Source organism: Bubalus kerabau, chromosome 1 (assembly GCF_029407905.1).
Source record: "Bubalus kerabau isolate K-KA32 ecotype Philippines breed swamp buffalo chromosome 1, PCC_UOA_SB_1v2, whole genome shotgun sequence".
NCBI classification, from domain to species: Eukaryota; Metazoa; Chordata; class Mammalia; order Artiodactyla; family Bovidae; genus Bubalus; species Bubalus kerabau.
In genome coordinates, this window is record NC_073624.1 from 203,090,170 (window position 1) to 203,115,623 (window position 25,454).

General features: G+C 36.4%; 1 protein-coding gene across 1 annotated transcript in view; it reads right to left on the bottom strand.

The window, feature by feature from the left end:
* HSD17B4 (hydroxysteroid 17-beta dehydrogenase 4) overlaps positions 1–25,454 on the bottom strand; it is a 98,389-nt gene that overhangs the window by 51,674 nt on the left and 21,261 nt on the right. Inside the window, exons 4-10 of the mRNA XM_055550183.1 lie at positions 16,033–16,092; positions 14,170–14,191; positions 14,018–14,064; positions 12,432–12,516; positions 11,114–11,301; positions 4,296–4,387; positions 1,478–1,502 (exon numbers count right to left, since the gene is read on the bottom strand). Of these exons, the coding sequence (XP_055406158.1) occupies positions 1,478–1,502; positions 4,296–4,387; positions 11,114–11,301; positions 12,432–12,516; positions 14,018–14,064; positions 14,170–14,191; positions 16,033–16,092 (519 nt within the window). The remainder of the gene's footprint in view (positions 1–1,477; positions 1,503–4,295; positions 4,388–11,113; positions 11,302–12,431; positions 12,517–14,017; positions 14,065–14,169; positions 14,192–16,032; positions 16,093–25,454) is intronic.

The following is a 25,454-nucleotide window of genomic DNA, read 5'->3' on the forward strand; positions in this document are numbered from 1 at the left end:
ACAAAACTGAGATGCTGAACACATAGACAGAAAGTAGAATTCATGAGTCCGATAAATTTTTTTTTTTTAACTTCAAGAAAGATGGAATTTGGAAAAAAGATTCTAACTTCTAAAGACTTTTACTACAAGCCTTAAATGGCATTTTATTCTTAAAATAACAAACCCACTAAGATAGTATTAAATTTCTTTTTTTAAATATTTAAAGCTGAAGCAAAAAAACCTCTTTCTCCTCGGACTATGCCAGATACTACAAAAGGTAGGATGAATTACTGAATCAGAAAAGTTAAATTGTATATAATCACACAAAAAGACTGACTTTATTACCACAGATCACTTAGATACTACACTTGAAGGTAACAACAGAATACAGCGTTGCTGGATAGCAAACTGAAATGATAACGGATCAAAGACTCCATATAATCAAATTAATGTATCAGACAGCCCCAAATAATTCTCCCTTTTCCTCCTTTTGCTCTTCCTCTCTATCCAGGGGAAGTCAACTTGATTGCCCAGATTCACAAAAATCATCATTGCTGCATAAGTTCCAAGATTTTTAACATTGTTTCTTTTTTAAAAGGCCTCAGAAATAAATAATCACTAGTAACCTTATTCAAACATGATGGTCAGATTTTGATGATGACTCAATTGAAGATTTGTCTTGGGGAATGACAGAAGCCTCTAGAGATTTCCTACTGATAAAGTTCCACATATGGCTTTTACTGCAATACCTAACCTTCCTTTCTTAAAGGTATCACAAGATACTTAAAAACGTTTGAATAATAAAGTTACTTCATAACTGGAGAGATCATTAATAATACTCTATTGTAACAATGTCATCCACTAATGGAAGACTATTAAATAATTCAATTAATTTCGATACCAACATCCAACTGAAAACTTGAACTGGGATACTGGGATGTTCACAACTTTTTTTTAAATGCCATGAAATAATTATCCAGTTTGGAGCTCACAGCATGTAAGAACTGGGGGAAGAAAGGATTGAAGCCAGATGAATTTACTATTGGGCTGAAGAAGAATAGCTCCAAGGAAGGAAAGAGTCAATGGGAGAAGTACAGAACCTGCCAGCTGAGCCATCTAGGACACAGCTTCTCCCATCTTTTCAAAAAACACTCTCCCTCCACTCACTCCTCTGCTGAACAACCATGTGGGGTGTGTCAGAGACATGGAAAGACAAACATCAATATAGAAACTGTGCTGTCTGAAGAAACAACCAGCTCTGAAGAAGACATACTGAATAAGGACTGCAAACAGGAAAAAAATTGAAAAGATCCCTGAAATGCCACAGGCGTGCAGGACAACTTCCTTTATTTAGAAGACGTGTGTGCTATAACGATGTTTGAGTTTGATTATGCATGCACTAGATCCTATGGTTAGACATTTGACAGCTCTAACTGGATAGACAGGTTTAAAAATACGGAAATAATGTACAGCAAACCAAAAATCAAAAGACACTTACATTTTCCAATCCATCCTGCTCCAACCTACCAAAAAGAGGGGGAAAAAGTTATACCATCTAATGTGGAACTACTAATAGAATTTTCAAAATTAAAAAAAACAGACAGCTATTTAAGAGTATCAGAATGCTAGATGACAATGGATGAAAAAAAATGCTAAATCTCCTAAAAAAGCTAAATGTACTAAACCTACAGATCTACTAAAGCCCACTGGCCCACATGACTCTGCACTATTTATGCTATCAAAGTAGAAAACTTAAGTAGCACCTACAGTAGAAACATATGTAGTAAGCATGACTCTGCAGGGTGTGATACCAGTTCTTCTGTGCAATCCTGGTCAAACTATTTGACTTCCCTATACCCAAGATTCCACTTATGTAAAATCAGGATAATAATACACTCTCCATGAGGTAACCATGAAGGGTAAACAACATAAATACCAAATGTGCCCAGCGCATCACTTGAAATATATGTCCCTCTACAAAGACTTAATGAATAAAAATAAATAAATGAAAAGTTAACAAAAAACAAAACCAGCATTTGACTTAATGAACTACATAGTCATTTTAATGAAACACCTTTATATATAGATAAGGCAAATGACCAAATACATTAATCACCATGCAGAAAGATGATATTTGTTCCAAAAGTCATTCAAGGAAATCCTCAGAAGAAAATGTCTGATGAAAGAAAACCTTTTTGTCCTATCTTCAAACACCACAACTACAGTGTTCCAATGCATATAAGAGAAGAAGATATTATCAGCAAACAACACACTTCTCAGTGGCTCTAGGTTCAAGAGTGTGGCTTTTAATCACCCTTTCCTTTATATATATTAATAGGCCAATCAGCCTTGATGCTGTCAGTGGCATGGCACTGATAACAGGCAAGAAAAACATCATCTTTTAACATACTTGGGGAGTGAAGCCACAAGCTGCAAACTCGTCTCAGGTGCTAAGAAACAATACCTCCAATTGACCCAAAACATCTCTGCCATTCTAGATATTTATCAAAACTTTGCAAACGAAGTGGCAACTTACATTCGAGGTCTAAGTCAGGATATTACACACCACTCTTACGTATTTTGTACTCAATTTTGCATACCCAGTGTCCCTTGCTAAAAATGTCCATGATGTAGTAAAATAAAGCAATAACATATAAAACTTCACTCAGCATTATCCTAATTATCTCTGTATGGATAAGTGTGTGTGTAAAATGTATATCTAAAAAAAGAGACTACCCATGTAAAATGCACATCTAATAAAAGACTGGGAGAGAATATACATAAAAATATGGATAGGAATAATCTCTGGATAGTGGTAATGTGGATGATTTTATTTTCTTCTATATATTCCCCTGCATATTTGAAGTTTTCTAAAAAAAGCGTACATTATTTTTGTTCACAGAATTAATAACAAATATAAACATAAAAGGCAAATAGATTTTTAAAACTCCCTTAATAAGATAAGACACGCAGGCCAAATTTGGAGCTCCACATGGCTTCATATTATTAAATCTCATCTTCTATAAACCTAGAGTCATCAAGTTCTTTCCACCTTTAATTTTCACAATTCACAATCAATTGTGACTGTGATTAAGACAGTGGAGGTACCCACCTCTGCTTAGACCTGTATAGACTGCTTTTCACTTACTACACAGCTTTTTATTCAGATAAATCAGACTAATGTATCATTAATTTCAAACTGAGCCAGGTTATTTTGCTACCAAGAAATAGTTTTGGAGTCATATATTTCCACATACAATAGGTTTATTATTATATTACCACAGAGACTCAAACAAAGGAGGATGATCTAAAACATAACAGCTCATGCTAGAAAAGAAAAAAAGATCAAACTCAAATGAGGACTCAAAAATACAGGGACTTTTGTGGCAGGCCTGTGGTTAAGACATTGCACTCCCAATGCAGGCGGCATGGGTTCAATCCCTGGTTAGGAAACTAAGATCCTATATGCTGCAGGAACAAACAAACAAACAAACAAAAAATATATATATACATATATATATATGTATACACACACACATTTATATATATAGCAGCATAAAGAAATCTGAAGGGATTTTGACTATAAAATGAAAACTGGATCTCACTGGATGGTGTGATTATGTGTGGTTTTTATTCTTATAACATTTATAAAGCTTTGCAACAGGGAAAAATAGAAAAGTTTCTTTTTAAAGTCAATACAACTAATAAGTTATGTTTACTGATCTATATACCCAGACTGAATTCCTGCTATACTGATATAATAGTTAAAATTAAAGGGTGACTGCCATGTATACTAAGAGTTTAAAAATATGATTTCCAGTTCTCACAGCAAAACCCCAAGAAAACTAAACTCAGAGAGATTAATCTGTACATTACTCTAGGGAGTCAGCAATTACCAGAGGAAGAAATCAAAATATAACCTGGCTGACTTTAAACCATCAGTTCTACCCTTTCACTTTATTACTCAATATCTCAATATCAAAATTACTCAATATCTCAATATCAAAAACATAAGATTTTCTGTATGACTAAATGCATCATACCAATCACAATCTTTCATCTGACAATAACATCAGAAAAAAATAACTAGGGAAAAGCAGAATTTACAAGTTGCTGTTACTTTCTCAAAAAAGGGTATCAGTCATACTTGTTCCTTAATTATGACATAGACATAATATTAAAAAAACATGTAAGTGATATTAACTGATATAGATTTTTAAAGTCATAAACAATTGAAAAATATGAATTTTTGAATCTTTGTTTATATTTTATTATACAAATATTACTTTGGGAGAAAGTAGAAAGGTGCGGAATACCTCAAACAAGCCACCGTTTTCTTCACAACTCTCATGGCAAAGCCAAAGGACCAGGGGTGCCACGTAATCCGGCTTTAGGGCTTCCAGAAGATCTGAAATAAATAGCAAAACAATCCTTACAAACAAGAATATATACATATTCCATCAATTACTTTACTTTCTAAAAATTCCTGACTTATAAATTATAGATTCAGAGACTTTTTAAATAAGAAAAAAAATAAAATATACAAAACTAATTAGTATTAACATTTAACAGAAGAATCTTTTCATCCCAATGGAGACTTTTAGGTTTCTAACACAGAAAGCATCAGACATACCTTTCCAAGGTCAGTAACGTTCTGTTTAGAAGACAAGTTAAAGCTGTCTCAGCGAAGACTGGTGAGCAAAGGCACACACAGCATAAGGAACTTAGATACCAGCTATTCACAAAACTATTTTGCTCTCCCAGGAGCTAGAAAACTATAAAAGAGCCCTGACAAGTGTAATGACAGTAAGATAATGATGTAAAATGGACCGTGCGGCCATTACTGATGAGTCACAAAGGGTAGGAAATATCTTCCTGCTGCATACCTTCTGTGAGCAACTTAACAGGCAGAAGGTGCTACAGAGGAGCATGAACACCTGCATTTTACTGCCGGCCCTGCCACACAGGCAACTTAGGGCACTGAGAACGTCACTCAGCTCTCAAGGGCATGTGTCTGCATCTGTAAGATGGCAGTCAAAATGCTTTGCCTGCTCATTCTACCAAGTTGTTCCAAGGTTCAAAAGAGATGTAATTTGTTAACACAGCTTATAAACTTTAAAGACTCAAATTTTAATTGTGAAATGACAAAATACAATTTTACATTTTGAAGTGACAAAGATGACATTTACAGTCCCTGTAAATGAAACAGCAGCTCTAAAAATCTTTCACTTTATGGTATTCCTGACCCCAGAAACTGTGAGATAATATATACTTCTTTTAATCCAAAAATTTGAAGTAATATATTACAAAGCAGTAAATAACTCATACAACTTGGGAAGATCATGGGTATTCATCCTAAGATTATGTCTCATTTTATGTAACAAACATGTAAGTTACATATATGACTTTCCATTGATCAAATATATTTCAAAGGGGAAAATGAAATTTCAGATGTCTCCACACACTACTCAGAACACCTGGTTCTTTAACAAATAATCCCTTTGATAGCCTGTAAGTGACTATTTCAGAAGAAGAGGAAAAAAACACTAGGCAAAATAAATTTTTGGCTTTTTCTAAACTATAAAAAAGTAATAGATATCAAAATTTTAAATAAAAATTTAGAATCTAAAGTGTCTTTTAAAAATGACCTACAATAATTCTCTTCTTTTACAGAGGAGAAAACAGGTCTAGAAAGATTAAGCTATTTGTCTAATGTAGATCTTATTCTCCCAATATCTTTCAGTAGAGTTTGGTGGATGTAAAGACACTACATTAAACATTGACTTAACTTCTCTAGAGGTACAGACCTGTCCAAATTAATGGAAATTACATTCTCAAAGGAAAGCGAATTTAAAAGCTATAGTTTTCAATATTTTCTTGAAGACTTGCTGCTTTCCCAAGAAAGTCTACAGCTGATGGAAAAAAGTGACTAAGGTAGAAATCTAGCAAAGAAATGATAAGCATTAAAATCTCAATAGTGGTTATCTCTTGGCATGAAGCAGAGGAATAGAAGGTATAAAGTTAGATGCAAGTAATGTTTCAGTTCTTGGGTTGAGCAGCAAGCTCATGACTATGATTACATTTTGATGCTTTATTTCTTACCAGTAACCTAAGCTGTTGCGCATATGTATGTAACTGTTGTGCATATATATATATATATAGTTAAAAGGGAGAAAAAAGTGAATTGTATCTCTTCTTCATATAATCTAGTTCTTTAACAAGAATTCCTTCAATACGATATGAGAGTATAGAGAGTTTTTAAAATAAGGGACTTTTTTAAATGGCCATGTTGACAAGGAAAAGGAAAAAAATTAGATCTCAGGTACAAATAACTATTCAACACTAAAGCAAACTGGTTAGGCACAGCTCTTAGAAAAAGCCAGCAAGTTCTAAAACGAATGGTAGCTCAAATGCAGAAAGTAAAATGGTCCTGTGAATAAGCATTTGTATTCCATGAAGGGATAGGCTACCCACTCCAGTATTCCTGGGCTTCCCTTATGGCTCAGCTGGTAAGAATCCGCCAGCAATGCAGGAGACCTGGGTTCAATCCTGGGTTGGGAAGATACCCTGGAGAAGGCAAAGACTACCAACTCCAGTATTCTGGCCTGGAGAATTCCATGGACTATATAGTCCATGGCGTTGCAAAGAGTCAGACACGACTGAGCGACTTTCACTTTCACTTTCATTCCATGAAGCAGCTAATTTTAAAATAATTTCACTCATCAATTGTTTTGTACTGTTTCACAGAAGCTACTTTTAAAGTATTATAGATGCTTTCTTTTTAAAACATATTTTAAAGCCAGGAGTATCAGAAACTACACCCAGTTTTGCACCAGTCAAGTATTCTATTTATTATATAACCAAATAAATCAGCATTTATTGAAGACTGAAGGTGGGAGCTGGGAAGATTGAAGGTGGGAGGAGAAGGGGACAACAGAGGATGAGATGGTTGGATGGCATCACTGACTCAATGGACATGAGTTTGAGTTAACTCTGGGAGTTGATGATGGACAGGGATACTTGGCGTGCTGCAGTCCATGGAGTCACAAAGAGTCAGACACGACTGAGCGACTGAACTGAACTGAACTGACTGAAATCAGCATTGGCTCTCGATCATACATTTAAATTTTTTAATTTAAAAATTTATGTTTCATGTTTTCAAAAAATAAAGTTGGCAGACTCCCATTACCTGATTTTAAGACTTACTCTAAAACTACAGTAATCAAAACATCATGGTATTAGTAAAAGGACAGGCCCATAGATCAATACAGCAGAACAGAGAATCCAGAAATAGACTTACACATATGTGATCAGCTGATTTTCGAGAGAAGAGCAAGGGCAATTCAAATCAAGAATGAGGAACAGTCTATAGAATAGGTGAACTGGTAGTTTCTTCAACAAATAATTGGCACTTTTTTAAAAGGAGAATGAACTATTACATGTTAAATGAAACTTAAGAGATACAATAACAAAATGCCTATGGGCTCTGTTTAGATCCTTGGGGAATAAACCAACTCTAAAAAGATCTGCCTGCCAATGCTGGAGACACAAGAGATGTGGGCTCTATCCCTGGGTCAGGAAGATTCCCTGGAGTAGGAAATGGCAACCCACTCCAGGACTCTTGCCTAGAAAATTCCATGGACAGAGGAGCCTGGTAGGCTACAGTCCATGGGGTAGCAAAGGGTCAGACATGACTGAGCAATTGAGTGCACACACACACACACAGACCTCACAGTAACAAAATGCCTGTGAGCTTTGTTTAGATCTTTGTAGAATGAACTAACTCTAAGAAGATACTTTTTAGGTAACTGCTACTGTTAAGTTGCTTCAGTCATGTCCAACTCTGTGCTACCCCATAGATGGCAGCCCACCAGGCTCCTCTGTCCCTGGGATTCTCCAGGCAAGAATAATGGAGTGGGTTGCCATTTCCTTCTCCAATACATGAAAGGAAAAATGAAAGTGAAGTCGCTCAGTCGTGTCCAACTCTTAGCGACCCCATGGACTGCAGCCTACCAGGCTCCTCTGTCCATGGGATTTTCCAGGCAAGAGTACTGGAGTGGGGTGCCATTGCCTTCTCCTTTTAGGTAACTAGGAAGCTTTAATATAAACTTAGTATTAGACAATGTTAGTGAATTATTTTAGTGTGATATTGGCATTGTGGTTATAATGTCCATATCTGTTGGAGAGACACATTTCCAAGTATATATTAGGTGAGAATAATGCCTGAGATTTGCTTTGAAATATCACAGAGAAAATGGGAGAGGGTAAGAAAATAAGTCAATAAAATAAAAGCATTTTGAAATATGCCCAGAGCATTCTATTCTCCTTAACAAAGGCCTATCCTTAAGGGAAAGTATCAGAGCTTTAATTAGACTAGTGAAGCCCCTCTAGTCTCCTGTCTCAAATAAGGGGGGTGGGGGGTAAGGCTAAGAAACTCTTCTAAAAGTCAGTGTAAAAGGGCTTTGATCTTCTAAAAAAAATGAAGATGTAATTATAAGATTAGAGAACACACCCCCTCCCATTAATTTACAGTCACTTCAATAGGACTCCAGTATAACAACAGCAGATTACAACTGCTGCAAACATACACTCTTTAACAAAGAGTATCTAAGGAAACCCAAAGACAACAGGGTACACAAAAACAAGGACAAAGAGGAAAATGTAGTCTCTGTCACCACTAGCTACAGCAACCAATAAACACAATCTAACTCCTGGCCAGACAAACATAAAACCTCACAATAAAGTTCAATTTACCACACTTCCTATCTACTCCCTCAACACATCATGTTCAGTTTTCAGCAACAATTTCAAAGCCTGCTAAAAGACAGGAAAAGTACAGGCTGAAGAGACAAAGCAAGCATGAGAACCAGCCTCAACAGACTTCCCTGGCAGTTCAGTGGTTAAGACTCTGCACTTTCACTACAGAAGGCATGAGTTCAGTCCCTGATTAGGAAACCAAGATCCCACATGCCACACAGTGCAGCCAAAAAACAAAACAAAGCAGAACAACAAACCAGAGATATAGCCTCAAATATAGCAGAGATTTTGGAATTCTCAAACCAGGAATTTAAAATAACTGTAATTAACATGCTGAGGGCTCTAAGGGAAAAAAGTAGACAATTTATAAGAACAGGTAACTACTATAAGCAGACAGAAGGAAATGCTTTGGAAAAAAATCAAAAGGAAATGCTAAAAAGCAATGTAACATTCTGAAATGAAAAGAAGAATCAGTAAGCCTGAATATATGTTAACAGAAACTTCCCAAATTGACATGAAATACAAAGAGAAAAAAGAAGAAAAAAAAGAAGGGGAACAGAATATCAAAGAACTGTGGTATTGTATAATTATAAAAGATAAACAGGCACATAATGGGAATACCAGAAATGGAATAAAAAAAGAAAAAAAAAAAAGGAAGAAGAAATAGTTGAAGCACTGATGGCTGAGAATTTTCCAAAGTTAATGACAGATACCAACCATAGATCCAGGAACCTCAGAGGATATCAAGTAGCATACAGCCAAAAATCTACACCTATTATTATGCATACTATATTCAAACTGCAGAAAAACAAGGAGAAAACCTTATATAAAAGGTATATATATAAAAAAAGGTATATATATAAAAATATACCTTATGCATAAAGAAACAAGGATAGAATTATGTCAAACTCTCTTTCAAAAACCATGTTAGCAACAGAAGAGTGGAGTGAAATATTTCAAAGGCTGAAAGAAAAAAATTACCAACCCAGAATTCTGTAGCAGTGAAATTATGCTTCAAAAGTGAAAGAGATTAAGAGAAACATGTTACAGATTGCAAAAAAATATTTTGCAAAACACTTATCTGATAAAGAACTTGTTTCCAAAATCTGCAGGGAACTCTTAAAACTCAACAATAAGAAAACGAAGAATCCAATTTAAAAATGGGCAAAAGATATGAACAGATACATCACCAAAAAAGACAAATAAATGGCAAAGAAGCACAGGAAAAAATGTACATCATGTGTCATTAGGGAACTGAAAATTAAAACAATGAAATACCTTACATATTAGAAGAACTAAAATGCAAAAGACTAACAATAATAAATGCTGGCCAAGATGTGGAGCAACAAGATCTCTCACAGCCAGCCAGCGGCAATGAAGCATGATACAGTCATTTTGGAAGGCGGTTGGAAATTTCTTACTAAGCTAGTCTTACCATACAATCCAGCAATTATCCTCCTTAATATTTAACAAAATGAGTTGAAAACGTCACCCACACAAAAGCCTGCACATAAATGTTCACAGAAGCTTTATTCATAATTGTCAAAAATTGGAATTAATCAAAATATTTCTTGATAGGTGAATGAATAAACAAACTGAGGTACTTCCATACCATGTAATATTATTCAGTGATAAAAAGAAACTAGCTTCAATCCTCTCAGACATTTGAGAGAAAGAGGAGAGGGATGAAGAGATGGAACACAGGGGATTTTCCAGGAAGTGAAACCATTCTGTATGATCTGTGATGGTGGGTACATAACATTACATATTTGTGAAAACCTATGTGATTGGACAAACTAAAGAATGAGCCCTAAAGTAAACTGTAGGTAATATTGGGTTGGCCAAGAAGTTCACTCTGGTTTCTCCATCAGATGGTATGGAAAAACCGAAACAAACTTTTTGGCCAACCCAGTTAAGAAGGGATCAGTACTGGTCATCAGTTGTAACAAATGTAGCGCTCTGACATAGGATGTTAAAAATAAGGGTAACTGTGTGGGAGGAGGAGTACATGAGCACTCTCTTTACTATCTGATCAATTCTTCTATAAATCATTCTAAAAAACAATCTGTTAATTTTTACATCAATTTTTTAAAATTATTATTACAAAACAGTAAGAATGCTATTACTTCATTCTGTTAAAAAAATATGTATGTCTACGTACACAGAGAGAAAGTTTACCTCAGTGTGTTAAAATTATGGGTCATTTTTTAATTTTTCCTGTTTGTGCTTTCCTAAATTTTATATAATGAATGTAAATTACACATCATGCTTTTTTAAATTGAAAAGAAATTTTTTAGTTACTCAAAAAATTAAATACTTTGGCAAAGTTCATTCCACACAGATATGTGGAGAACAGCACTGAAAAATTTAAACTTACCTTCAGGCAAAATGCTTTCGGTCATCCGTGATCCAGCAGTAGGGGCAATAGTGTTACAGTGAATGTTGTTTTTCTTGCCTTCCACTGCAAGACAGTTCGAAAGGCCCAGAAGACCCAGTTTTGCAGCACAATAATTTGCTTGGCCAAAGTTGCCATATATTCCTGAAGCTGATGATGTCATGATGATTCTAAAAAGACAAATCAATCTCTCAACATCATCTTTTCTATGTTTTAATAATGTTGCGACTCTAAGCGCTTTTTTCTCTTTTTCATTACTATTATACCTGTCAAAAGAAACTCTGTAAACTGGCATTAGGTTCTTAAAGTCACGATTCATATACCTAAATTAATAAGAAAAGTAATTTCTCAAAATTCAACTATAAGATTTTATTGTTTTAAAAAGAATCCCATAAAAAGAAAAAAAAAGGGATCCCTGGTCAGGAACAAATGAATTCAAGTGTAAGAATATATATTCATTATCTACTGAAAACAACAATAAGTATTTACAAACAAAAAATAAACTGCCAATTGACAAGTCAAAATCTTAGTAAGAAATATTAGATCATGAAATCCTAATTCTTTAGTCCTCATCACTTTGCTCCTTTCCCTGTCTGGATAATATTAAATGCCTCATATTAAAACAATACCATCTGAAAATCTGACCTAATCTTACTTACTCTACTTAGTAGAACAAGTAAAGTAAATCATTTTATCTACTTTCAGAAACTGCTAATATCAGGATACACCAGAAGTCTCCAATAAGAAAATACATCACAAGCAATTTACTTCTAGTAGATGTATGTGAACCCTAAGTTATAAGAATAGCCTTAAAAAAAAAAAATAAGAATAGCCTTTACATTAGAGTGCATGGAGCCACTTACTAGGTCTGTCACATCTGAGTCACACAGATGCAACTGTAAGAGTCCTACCATTCCTGGGCAATAAAGACTAACTCATGTCTGAGCAATGCCAACTACTCATCTCTCCCCAGTTGGTCACTGAACACACAAAATGATATTTTGGTTAGGGAATAAAGCACAGCTGAATCCTCCATGTTTGTACTGCTAAAATATCAGAAAATGGCAGGAAAATCATTAATAATGAAAAGTAGGAGGTAAAAAGAAATACAAAGTTGTCCAGCTCAGCTGATCCGTGACTGATGCCAATTTAATGGGGAAGCATGTGCCAAAACTATATTTAAAAAACCTGTGCATATCTGGAGGTATATTTTTCAATATCAAAACAATTCTTTTCCTCCATACACAAGAACCCACATACAACATCTCCAATCTCCCTTGACACCCACATACAACTCTACCTTCCAAACTTCTGTTTCTTCATGTGATCCCATGCTGCCCGGGTCACCAGGAATGAGCCCCGCAAATGAACTCTCTGGATTATGTCTAAAACAAGAAATTTTTATCATGAATGTTGTCAAAAATTAGATAGACATATCTCAGAATCAACATTAGCAATGATTTACTTATACAAAGATATTCTTTTTTATACCTAGCACTCAAAATCAACTACTGTCACATTGTACTCTGAGTGATCATTTTTGCTGTAGTCTCAATTATATATCCAATCAATAATTCATATCTATTTTGCCTATAAATTATGATCCGATTATTGCAACTTTATCACAAATACAATGCCATCTAAATATGATGCTTGTACACACATCTAAATACAATGTAATCTTTAATATATGCCTATTTTATACAAAAATTCATTAATACAAATACCCAAGAAATCTACATATTTAAATTGGGACTCAACACAAACATCAATTAAAGCATAATCAAAAATCATCCACTTTATCATCAAGAAATGTTTATAAAATGTTTATAATATCTCTTAATCCCTATTTTTACCAGGGTTTACTAAATGAGTTAAGAGTTGGAGGAAGGAGTGGAAGAGATGGAGGAAATAGGGGGAGGCAAAGAGGGAAAAAGAGAGAAAGAGATGCCTGCTTTTAGAAATGGCAATCTAATGAACAGAAAACTTGGAGGATGACTCAGATAGACAACTCTAGATTTAATTTTATCCTGATGAAGCCACTGCAGCCCATCAGAGTGCAAAGCAAAGCACCAAGGTAAGTCTCCTTTGCCAACAAAACTTGTCTTTCTCAGCTTCTCCTTTACTCAGTTATTACAAGGGAAGGGAAAACTAAAAGCCTGTCTTTGCTTAATTCTACATCACAGAGATAGCTTGCTTCTTCCAAAAGGACTTCTGGCAATCTTTGCCAGAAACACTGGGAAAGTGTTTCTTTAAACAATGACATAATTCACCTCAGTTACTACGTCTGCCACTGTCTCAGATTGTTTTAGTTCTGGTAGCTAATGAAAGTAAGGGCAAAAAAGAGAAAATATAGAAAAACATTTTCATAACAGTGACTGTTCACTATCTAAACTCAATTTTTCCAACATGACATTCCTAATGAAAAATTTTCCTACTTATTAGAAGTTTCAAAATTATATCTAGACTTTTCCCACCCAGTTTTCAGATTTCTATCATTTTTAGTGCCTCACTCTTCCACAGCCTTCTCTTGCTGTTGAAATAACAATTATACAGCCAGACAAACACATAAAAGGCTGTTAAAAATAACAATACTGCAAGAAAATGCTGACAATCTCTCAGAGACAAAAAAAAAAAAGATGAAAAGCACAAAAACTTTTTAGATAACTTTTGCCAACAGATTTTAATTTTTTTTAATTTTTTGAATGTTTAAAAAAAGGTTACTCCCAAATGTTCATCATTTTCAGTCATGAAGCTTATTCATCACTTACATTAGTAGAAGGAAGAATAGGAAGAAGCAAGATTTTCCTTAAGTGTGTATGTGCATCAAGTATTAGACAGCTAAATGGATAAGTATGTTCCATAGAGAATATTAAAACATCTTACCCCAGTCTTCATCACTTATTCTACTAAATGAACGGTCCCTCAGAATCCTAAAAATTGATATTATATTTGTTGAGATGAAAAAGTAAACACTAAAAAAAAAAAAAACTTTGCAAATACATTACTTTATTGGAAATGAAAAAAGAAATACTCACCCAGCATTGTTGATCACAATATCTACAATATAAAAACATACAAGTCACATATATAAAAGCAAGCATATTAATTTACATTTGCTTAAAACTCACATTTCTTTCAAAAGTGTTTTTCTCCTCATGGGTAAGTAGATATAATAAGCAACAAGTGCTAGCAAAACAAAATTTTATACCTATAGCAAAAAAAATCTGGTTCACAAATGCATAAGAATCACATTATATTAGTGCTTTCCTTTCAAACCTACATATCTAAAAATTTTTTAGATTTTTCCATCTCTACCTTCTGCCAAAATTCTATGAATTTATTTACAGAATTAGCAGTCACATAACTTAAGTTCTTAGAACTCAGCAGTAATCATAAGCCATCCCTCAAGCAACTTCAAAATTCACAGGGAAAGTTAAAAATTTAAAAAAATTTTCCTTGCCAATGAAAAGTCAAAAGCGAAACCATTAGAATTAGAAAATGACAGCCTATGTGAATACACAATTGCATCCTCACTATAAAAAGAAAGGGATTGTTTTTTAAGGTTCAACCATCATCTTGTGGCTATCTTCATTTTATGACTTCAAATCTTTAGAGCTTCTATCCCTGTGTCAGACAATATGTGAACATGTCTCACACAAACTCAACCAAACATAGCTAGAAAAAATATATATGGTAGACCAAAAAAAGGGAAGGTGAACACATTCAAACTATAAAAATCAACATTTTTCAGACTAGAAACATGTTGGGTAGTTCCTCCAGTAATTCAATAACCTTTTACAATGTATGGGATTAAATTAGGAAGATTAAACAATGTATTGAAATATTTCTTAAAAATGAACTTTTATATAATTCATCTTAATTTGCAAGATACAGAATCACTCCAGGCAAGAGTACTGGAGTGGGTTGCCATTTCCTTCTCCAGGGGATCTTCCCAACCTAGGGATCGATCCCAGGTCTCCCATATTGCAGGCAGATGCTTTACCATCTGAGCCACCAGGGAAGCCCCTATAATTACTTAGTAACTATTAAATAAGTGTTATAATAATTTAATCATACCTCTGATATACATGGAGAAGGAAATGGCACCCCACTCCAGTACTCTTGCCAGGAAAATCCCATGGACAGAGGAGCCTGGTGGGCTACCGTCCATGGGGTTCCAAAAAGTCAGACACGACTGAGCGACTTCCCTTTCACTTTTCACTTTCATGCATTGGAGAAGGAAATGGCAACCCACTCCATTGTTCTCGCCTGGAGAATCCCAGGGACGGGGGAGCCTGGTGGGCTGCCGTCTATGGAGTCGCACAGAGTCGGACACGACTGAAGTGACTTAGCAGCTGATATACATGCCTGGAAAATCCCATGGATGGAGGAGCCTGGTAGGCTACAGTCCATGGGGTCACAAAGAGTTGGACACAACTGAGCGACTTCTCTTTTGTTCTTTCTTTCTTTCTTTCTGATATACATATATAATCATACCCCCAATATTGAGGGTATGATTAAATTATTATAATATCTTTAATAGTTATTAAATACTTATATAATCATGTAAATTATTGTATATTATATATGTATTTTTATATATTGGGGATATGATTAAATTACTATAAAAAGAAACTTGGAGAATGCTTTTAAGTTTTTCTAAAGGCCCTTAAAATACAAAAAACAAACAACCAATTCAACACATGCATGCATACAAACTGTCACCTCAAGCCCTTTGTGGAATAAGATTAGCATATGTTAAAAAATTAAATTTTAAAACAAATCTAAAAATTTGATTACCAAGAAAGAGTTTTTAGCAAACAAAAGTAAAATAAAAAATAATTCATTAGAAAGGTAGAAGCTGCTCTGTGAGTACCATAAATGCAAAGAAACATCACCTATTCTTCCAAAAGCATCCAGTGCTGTCTTCACAATCTTCTCCCCTTCTTCCACTGAATCTGAAGGAAAGGAAAATTAGGACAAAACTTCAGTAATAATCTTCACAAATGACTTCTAAATTCTGTGGATCAGAGTACATGACAGATACAATTCATTCAACAGAATTCATTTCCAGGAAAAATACATTTATATTGTAGGCACATACTAACTAAAATATAGATGATCTATATTACAAAAGAAATTTAGTTTCTAAGACAATTCTTTAACCTACAAAAAAAAAAAAAAAAGGAGCTGGGTAAATAACAAGCATTTGACAAATAATATCAAAGACAGGACTGTCTAATAGAGCTTTGTCTTATGAAAATGAAATGTCCCTATTTCTGCACTGTCTAATACAGTAGCCATGAACCACATGTGGCTACTGGGCACTTGAAATGTGGCTAGGATGACAAATGATTATTATTTCATTGCTATTGAATTTTAAGTTGTCACATAGGACTTCTCCTTAAGGATGCAAATGAGAATTTGAGAGGGAGGGAAAGAGGAGTGTATTTAATTTGAAAAAGCATGGCCAAGTGTATATGACTACATTTGGAAAACAAACCTATTGTTTTTGTAATGTTGTTGTTGCTTAGTTGCTAAGTTGTGTCCAACTCTTGAGACCCCGCGGAGCCCACCAGGTTCCTCTGTCCATGGGATTTCCCAGGCAAGAATACTGGAGTGGGTTGCCATTTCCTCCTCCAGGGGATCTTCCCGACGCAGGTATCAAACCCACGTCTCGTGCATTGCAGGTGGATTCTTTACCACTGAGCCACTAAGGAAGCCTGTTTTTATAATATAATACTAACCACAAAAGGCAAAGCTCAATGAATTATTATGGCCTTGTTATTTTCTGCTAATCAGCCCAGGAGAAGGGCTGATATCATCAGAGCTGTGTCTCAAATGGTCAGCTGTCAACTCAACATCACTAGTGTTTTTTCTACTTTCTCGGCAGTCACAGGAGGAGCCAGGGCCCTTCTCTGAGGCCCATACAGTCCTGAGTTAGGTCTTCCAAAAAGAGACACTCACTTAAAAGGTAGAAAAGTAGGAGACTGCAGGGGCAGGCAGTCTCATGAGGAGCTGCAGACGTGACACTGGCAGCACATGCAGGCAGGCTCTTGAGAACCACCCGCCACAGGCTGAGATGGTCTCCTACAGTCTCCCTGACATGCACCAGCCCAGACCTTCCAATGGTAAGTCTCTAACTCTCTGTATAAAACCCCTCACTCTGGGAAAACCAAGAGGGGCTTCTGTTTTCCTGACTGAATCCTGACTATTATACTCTGTATATCAAAACTGAGGGGTGGAGAGAAGAGTCTGAAATTTTTATCTTTAAAAATTAGGTTCTAAAACCCCAGAATTTTTTTTCTAAAGATGAAAACACTTTTCTAGACTCTCAAAGCAGAAATAAGATACTAAAATATCTGTCTCATTATTCCCTTGAGCACAAAAAACAAACCATATCCTATCTTCTTCTCTCTAAAATTTCAAAATAAAGACATAGGCAATTTAATTTTCTTCCTGGCCCACAAAAACAATCTAATTTGCAGAAAAGTCACTAAACACTAGCTTTTTAAAAGTAAATCTATTCAAGAAGATTCCTTACAAATACTATTAGAATCAGACAGTCCTAAGATGGCAGAGGAATAGGACAGGGAGACCACTTTCTCCCCCACAAATTCATCAAAAGATCATTTGAACACTGAGCAAATTCCACAAAACAACTTATGAACGCTGGCAGAGGACACCAGGCACCCAGAAAGGCAGCCATTGTCTTCAAAAGGAGGAAGGACAAAATATAAAAGATAAAAAGAGAGACAAAAGAGTTAGGGACAGAGACCCGTCCCAGGGAGGGAGTCGTGAAAGAGGAGAAGTTTCCAAACACCAGGAAACCCTCACACTGGTGGGTCTGTGGGGGAGTTTTGGAATCTCAGAAGGCAACATAACCAGGAGGGAAAATAAACAAACAAATAAATAAAACCCACAGATTACATGCCTAACCACAACTCCCAGTGGAGAAGTAGCGCAGGAGCTCGCATCTGCCACCAGCAAGCGGGGGCTGAACAGGGAGGTGCAGGCTGCATTGCTTAGGGTAAGGACTGGGCCTGAATGCCCTGAGGACAATCTGAGGAAGCTAATGTGAGATAGTAACCCAAACTGTGGGATAGCCAGAGAGAGAGGAAAAAAAGAGAGAGAGAGAAAGAACTTTCCCGCGAAAAGCTCTAACCTAAGGCACTGCCAGCCCACTCACGGAACAAAGGACTGAGCTAATACCAGAGGAGAGCTAGTCCGCTGCCCAACAGCCCATCCCCCGCTGGAGGCAGAGAGGCAGGCAGGCGACAGCCAGAGCCAGAAAAGGGCATCCTCTACCAAACTGCGAGCAGGCTCCCAGTCGTTAACCAAGTCTTCCTGGGATTCTGGATGGCTGACATCCACCAGGAGGGTCGCAGCCAGAGATCAGCTCCCCAGAGGACACACACAGCACACCTGAGACGTGCTCCCACTGGACACTCAGGAAACCAAGTGGCTGGGACGGGGAGGTGATAAGACGCACCACACACCTGGGGACGGTGCACCCGCCAAGCACCTGGTCACCTGAGCTGCTCGGACCTGGGAAGGGCACAAAACGCAGGCCCAACCGAGTGTGCCTTTGTGGAGTACCCAAGAACCTGAACCTGAGCGGCTTAGACCTGGGAAGTGCATGTAACCCAAGACCTGCTTTAGACAGTTCCCCTGAAGAGCAATCTGGAGCCTGAGCAGTGTAGACTGGGAAAGCACACACGCTGTGAGCGGGGGCAAACCCAGTGTGGCCGAGACACTGCGAGCACTCCCCACACACGCCAGTGATATTTGTTTGCATTGTTCCTCCCTCCCCACAACACAACTGAAAAAGTGAGCCTTATAAATAAGTGACCACCTTTGCCCCCTTGCGTCAGAGCAGAAATTAGACACTAAAGAGACTTGCAAACAGAAGAAGCCAAAATAAACAGAGGGAACCGCTTTGTAAGTGACAGGTGCAACAGATTAAAACCCTGTAGTTAGCACTGACTACATTGGAAGGGGCCTATAGACCTTGAGAAGTATAAGCTGGAACAAGGAACTATCTCAAACTGAACTGACCCCACACTGCCTGCAACAGCTCCAGAGAAATTCCTAGATATATTTTACTATTATCATTTTTTAAATTTTTAAGTCCTTTATTACTCATTTAATTTTCATTTTTATAACCTATTACCTTGCAAAAAAAAAAAAAGATCCTTTTTTAAAGCAAATTTCATATATACTTTTTATAATTTTTGTGTTTTGTTTTTTTAATATTGTATTTTTGAGAGTCTAACCTCTACTCTAGATTTTTAATCTTTGCTTTTTGGTATTTGTTATCAATTTTGTACCTTTCAGAATCCAATCTTCAGTACCCATTTTTACTTGGGAGCGAGATTACTGGCTTGATTGCTCTCTCCCTCTTTTGACTCTCCTTTTCTCCCCCCGGTCACCTCTGTCTCCTCCCTCCCCCTTCTCTTCTCTACCCAACTCTGTGAGTCTCTTTGGGTATTCTGGGCTGTGGAGAACACTTAGGGAACTGATTACTGGCTAGATCTGTCTCTCTCCTTTTGACTCCCCCTCCTCTCCTCCTGGTCACCTCTATCTCCTTCCTCCCTGTTCTCTTCTCTATGGAACTCTGTGAACCTTTCTGGGTGTTCCAAGCTGTGGAGAGCACACAGGGATTTGATTACTGGCTAAACTGCTCTCTCCCTTTTTGATTCCCCCTCTTCTCCTCCTGGTCACCTCTATCTCCCTCCTCCCTCTTCTCTTCTCCATGTAACTCTGCGAACCTCTCTGGATGTCCCTCACTGTGGAGAATCTTCTCTCCATTAACCTAGATGTTTTATCATCAGTACTGTATGGATGGAGAAGTCTTGAGACTACTGTAAGAATAAGACTGAAAACTAGAGGCAGGAGGCTTAAGTCCAAAACCTGAGAACACCAGAAAACTTCTGACTCCAGGGAACATTAAAAGATAAGAGCTCATCCAAAAGCCTCCACACCTATACTGAAACCAAGCCCCACCCAAGAGCCAACAACAACATGTCCAGAGCAAGACATACCACGCTAATTCTCCAGCAACACAGGAACATAGCCCTGAGCTTTAATATGCAGGCTGCCAAAAGTCACACCAAACCCACAGACACCTCAAAACTCACTACTGAACACTTCATTGCACTCCATAGAGAAGAGATCCAGCTCCACCCACCAGAACACGGACACAAGCTACCCTAACCAGGAAACCTAGACAACCCACTCATCCAACCCCACCCACAGGGAGGAACCTCCACAATAAAGAGGAACCACAAACTTCCAGCCTACAGAAAGGCCACCCCAAACACAACAATCTAAACAAGATGAAAAGGAACAGAAATATTCAGCAGGTAAAGGAACATGATAAATGCCCACCAAACCAAACAAAAGAGGAGGAAACAGGGAGTCTACCTGAAAAAGAATTCAGAATAATGATAGTAAAAATGATCCAAAATCTTGAAAACAAAACAGAGTTACAGATAGTCTGGAGACAAGGATCGAGAAGATGCAAAAAATGTTTAACAAGGACCTAGGAGAAATAAAAAAGAGTCAATCAATAATGTATAATGCAATAACAGATCAAAAACACTCTGGAGGGAACCAACAGTAGAATAACTGAGGCAGAAGATAGGATAAGTGAGGTGGAAGATAGAATGCTGGAAATAAATGAAGCAGAGAGGAAAAAAGAAAAAAAGCATTAAAAGAAACGAGGACAACGTCAGAGACCTCTAGGACAATGTCAAATGCCCCAACATTCGAATCACAGGAGTCGCAAAAGAAGACAAAAAGAAAGGCCATGAGGTAATACTGGAGGAGATAATAGTTGAAAACTTCCCTAAAATGGGTAAGGAAATAGCCATCCAAGTCCAAGAAACTCGGAGAGTCCCAAACAGGATAAACCCAAGGCAAAAAACCCCAAGACAATTTGTTAATCAAATTAACAAAGATCAAACACAAATAACAAATATTAAAAGCAGCAAGGGAAAAACAACAAATAACACACAAGGGGATTCCCATAAGGATCAGCTGTTAAGCTGATCTTTCAATAGAAACTCTTCAGGCCAGAAGGGAATGGCAGGACATATTTAAAGTGATGAAAGAGAAAAATCTACAACCCAGATCACTGTACCCAGCAAGGATCTCATTCAAATATGAAGGAAAAATCAAAAGCTTTACAGACAAGCAAAAGCTCAGAGAATTCAGCAACACCAAATCAGCTCTCCAACAAATGCTAAAAGATCTTACAGAAAAAGTGTATAAACTCAAACCCAAAACAACAAAGTAAATAGCAACGGGATCATACTTGTCAATAATTACCTTAAATGTAAATGGGTTGAATGCCCCAACCAAAAGACAAAGACTGGCTGAATGGATACAAAAATAAGACTCCTATATATGCTGTCTACAAGAGACCCACCTCAAAACAGGGGACACATACAGAGTGAAAATGAAGGGCTGAAAAAAGATATTTCACGCAAATGGAGACCAAAAGAAAGCAGGAGTAGCAATATTCATATCAGATAAAATAGACTTTGAAATAAAGGCTGTGAAAAGAGGCAAAGAAGGACACTACATAATGATCAAAGGATCAATCCAAGAAGATATAACAATTATAAATATATATACACCCAACATAGGAGCACCACAATATGTAAGACAAATGCTAACAAGTGTGAAAGGGGAAATTAACAATAACACAATAATAGTGGGAGACTTAATACCCCACTCACACCTATGGATAGATCAACTAAACATAAAATTAGCAAGGAAACACAAACTTTAAATGATACAATGGACCAGTTAGACCTAACTGATATGTAGAGGGCATTTTACCCCAAAACAATGAATTTCACCTTTTTCTCAAGTGCACACGGAACCTTCTCCAGGATAGATCACATCCTGGGCCATAAATCGAGCATTGGTAAATTCAAAAAAGTTGAAATCATTCCAAACATCTTTTCTGATCACAATGCATTAAGATTAGCTGTCAACTACAGGAAAAAAACTATTAAAAATACCAACATATGGAGGCTAACCAACACAATTCTGAATAACCAACAAATCACAGAAGAAATCAAAAAAGAAATCAAAATATGCATAAAAACAAATGAAAATGAAAACACAACAACCCAAAACCTATGAGACTCAGTAAAAGCAGTGCTAAGGGGAAGGTTCATAACAATACAAGCTTATCTCAAGAAACAAGAGAAAAATCAAATAAATAACCTAACTCTACACCTAAAGCAACTAGAAAAGGAAAAAAGGAAGAACCCCAGGGCTAGTATAAAGAAAAAAATCATAAGACTTAGGGAAAAAATAAATGAAAAAGAAACAAAACCATAGCAAAAATCAACAAAGTTAAAAGTTGGTTCTTTGAGAAGATAAATAAAATAGACAAACCATTAGCCAGACTCATGAAGGAAAAAAGGGAGAAGAATTAAATCAACAAAATTAGAAATGAAAATGGAGAAATCACAACAGACAACACAGAAATACAAAGGATCATAAGAGACTACTATCAGTAACTATACGCCAATAAAATGGACAACTTGGAAGAAATGGAAAAATTCTTAGAAAAGTATAACTTTCTAAAACTGAACCAGAAAGAAACAGAAAATCTTAACAGGCCCATCACAAGCACAGAAATCAAAACTGTAATCAGAAATCTTCCAGCAAACAAAAGCCCAGGACCAGACGGCTTCACAGCTGAATTCTACCAAAAATTTAGAGAACAGCTAACACCTATCCTACTCAAAGTCTTCCAGAAAACTACAGAGGAAGGTAAACTTCCAAACTCATTCTATGAGGCCACCATCACCCTAATACCAAAACCAGACAAAGATGCCACAAAAAAAGAAAACTACAGGCCAATATCACTGATGAACACGGATGCAAAAATCCTTAAATTCTAGCAAACAGAATCCAACAACATATTAAAAAGATCATACATCATGGCCAAGTGGGCTTTATCCAAGGGATGCAAGGATTCTCTAATATCTGCAAATCAATCAATGTGATACACCACATTAACAAACTGAAAGATAAAAACCATATGATTATCTCAATAGATGCAGAGAAAGCCTTTGACAAAATTCAACATCCATTTATGATAAAGCAGGATTAGAAGGAACATACCTCAACATAATAAAAGCTATATATGATAAACCCACAACAAACATTATCCTCAATGGTGAAAAAATTGAAAGCATTTCCCCTAAAGTCAGGAACAAGATAAGGGTGCCCACTCTCACCACTACTATTCAACATAGTTTTGGAAGTTTTAGCCACAGCAATCAGAGCCGAAAAAGAAATAAAAGGAATCCATATTGGAAAAGAAGTAAAACTATCACTGTTTGAAGATGACATGATCCTCTACATAGAAAACCCTAAAGACTCCACCAGAAAATTACTACAGCTCATCAATAAATATAGTAAAGTTTCAGGATATAAAATTAATACACAGAAATCCCTTGCATTCCTATACACTAACAATGAGAAAACAGAAAGAGAAATTAAGGAAACAATTTCATTCACCATTGCAACGAAAAGAATAAAATACTTAGGAATAAATCTACCTAAAGAAACAAAAGACCTATATATAGAAAACTATAAAACACTGATGAAAGAAATCAAAGATGACACAAATAGAAGGAGAAATTTACCATGTTCATGGATATGAAGAATCAATATAGTGAAAATGAGTATACTACCCAAAGCAATCTATAGATTCAATGCAATCCCTATCAAACTACCAATGGTATTTTTCAGATAACTAGAACAAATAATTTCACAATTTGTATGGAAATACAAAAAGCCTCGAATAGCCAAAGCAATCTTGAGAAACCAAAGCAATCTTGAGAAACAAGAATGGAACTGGAGGAATCAACCTGCCTAACTTCAGGCTATACTACAAATCTACAGTCATCAAGACAGTATGGTACTGGCACAAAGACAGAAATATAAATCAATGGAACAAAATAGAAAGCCCAGGGATAAATCCAAACACCTATGGACCCTTTATCTTTGACAAAGGAGGCAAGAATATACAATGGAGAAAAGACAATCTCTTTAACAAGTGGTGCTGGGAAAACTGGTCAACCACTTGTAAAAGAATGAAACTAGAACACTTTCTAACACCATACACAAAAATAAACTCAAAATGGATTAAAGATCTAAATGTAAGACCAGAAACTATAAAACTCCTAGAGGGGAAAAAAAAAACTCCTAGAGGAAAACATAGGCAAAACACTCTCTGACATAAATCACAGCAGGGTCCTCTATGACCCACCTCCCAGAATAATGGAAATAAAAGCAAAAATAAACAAATGGGACCTAATTAAACTTAAAAGCTTTTGCACAACGCAGTAAACTATAAACAAGGTGAAAAGACAGCCTTCAGAATGGGAGAAAATAATAGCAAACGAACCAATGGACAAAGAATTAATCTAAAAATTATACAAGCAGCTCATACAGCTCAATACCAGAAAAACAAACAACCCAATCAAAAAAATGGGCCAAAGAACTAAACAGACATTTCTCCAAAGACATATAGATGGCTAACAGACACATGAAAAAATGTTCAACATCACTCATTATCAGAGAAATTCAAATCAAAACCACAATGAGGTATCATCTCACACCAGTCAAAATGGCTGCTATCAAAAAGTCTACAAACAATAAATGTTGGAGAAGGTGTGGAGAAAAGGGAACCCTCTTACACTGTTGGTGGGAATGCAAACTAGTACAGCCACTATGGAGAACAGTGTGGAGATTCTTTACAAAACTGGAAATTTAACTGCCATATGACCCGGCAATCCCACTGCTGGGCATACACACCAAGGAAACCAGAATTGAAAGAGACACATGTATCTCAATGTTCATCGCAGCACTGTTTACAATAGCCAGGACATGAAAGCAACCTAGATGTCCGTTGGCAGACGAATGGATAAGAAAGCTGTGGTACATACACACAATGGAATATTACTCAACTATTAAAAAGAATGCATTTGAATCAGTTCTAGTGAGGTGGATGAAACTGGAGCCTATTATACAGAGTGAAGTCAGTCAGAAAGAAAAACACCAATACAGTATACTAACACATATATATGGAATTTAGAAAGATGGTAACAATGACCCTATATGTGAGACAGCAAAAGAGACACAGATGTATAATAAAGCCTTTTGGACTCTGTGGGAAAAGGCGAGGGTGGGAGGATTTGACAGAATAGCATTGAAACATGTATATTATCATATGTGAAACAGATCGCCAGTTCAGGTTCGATGCATGGGACAGGGTGCTCAGGAC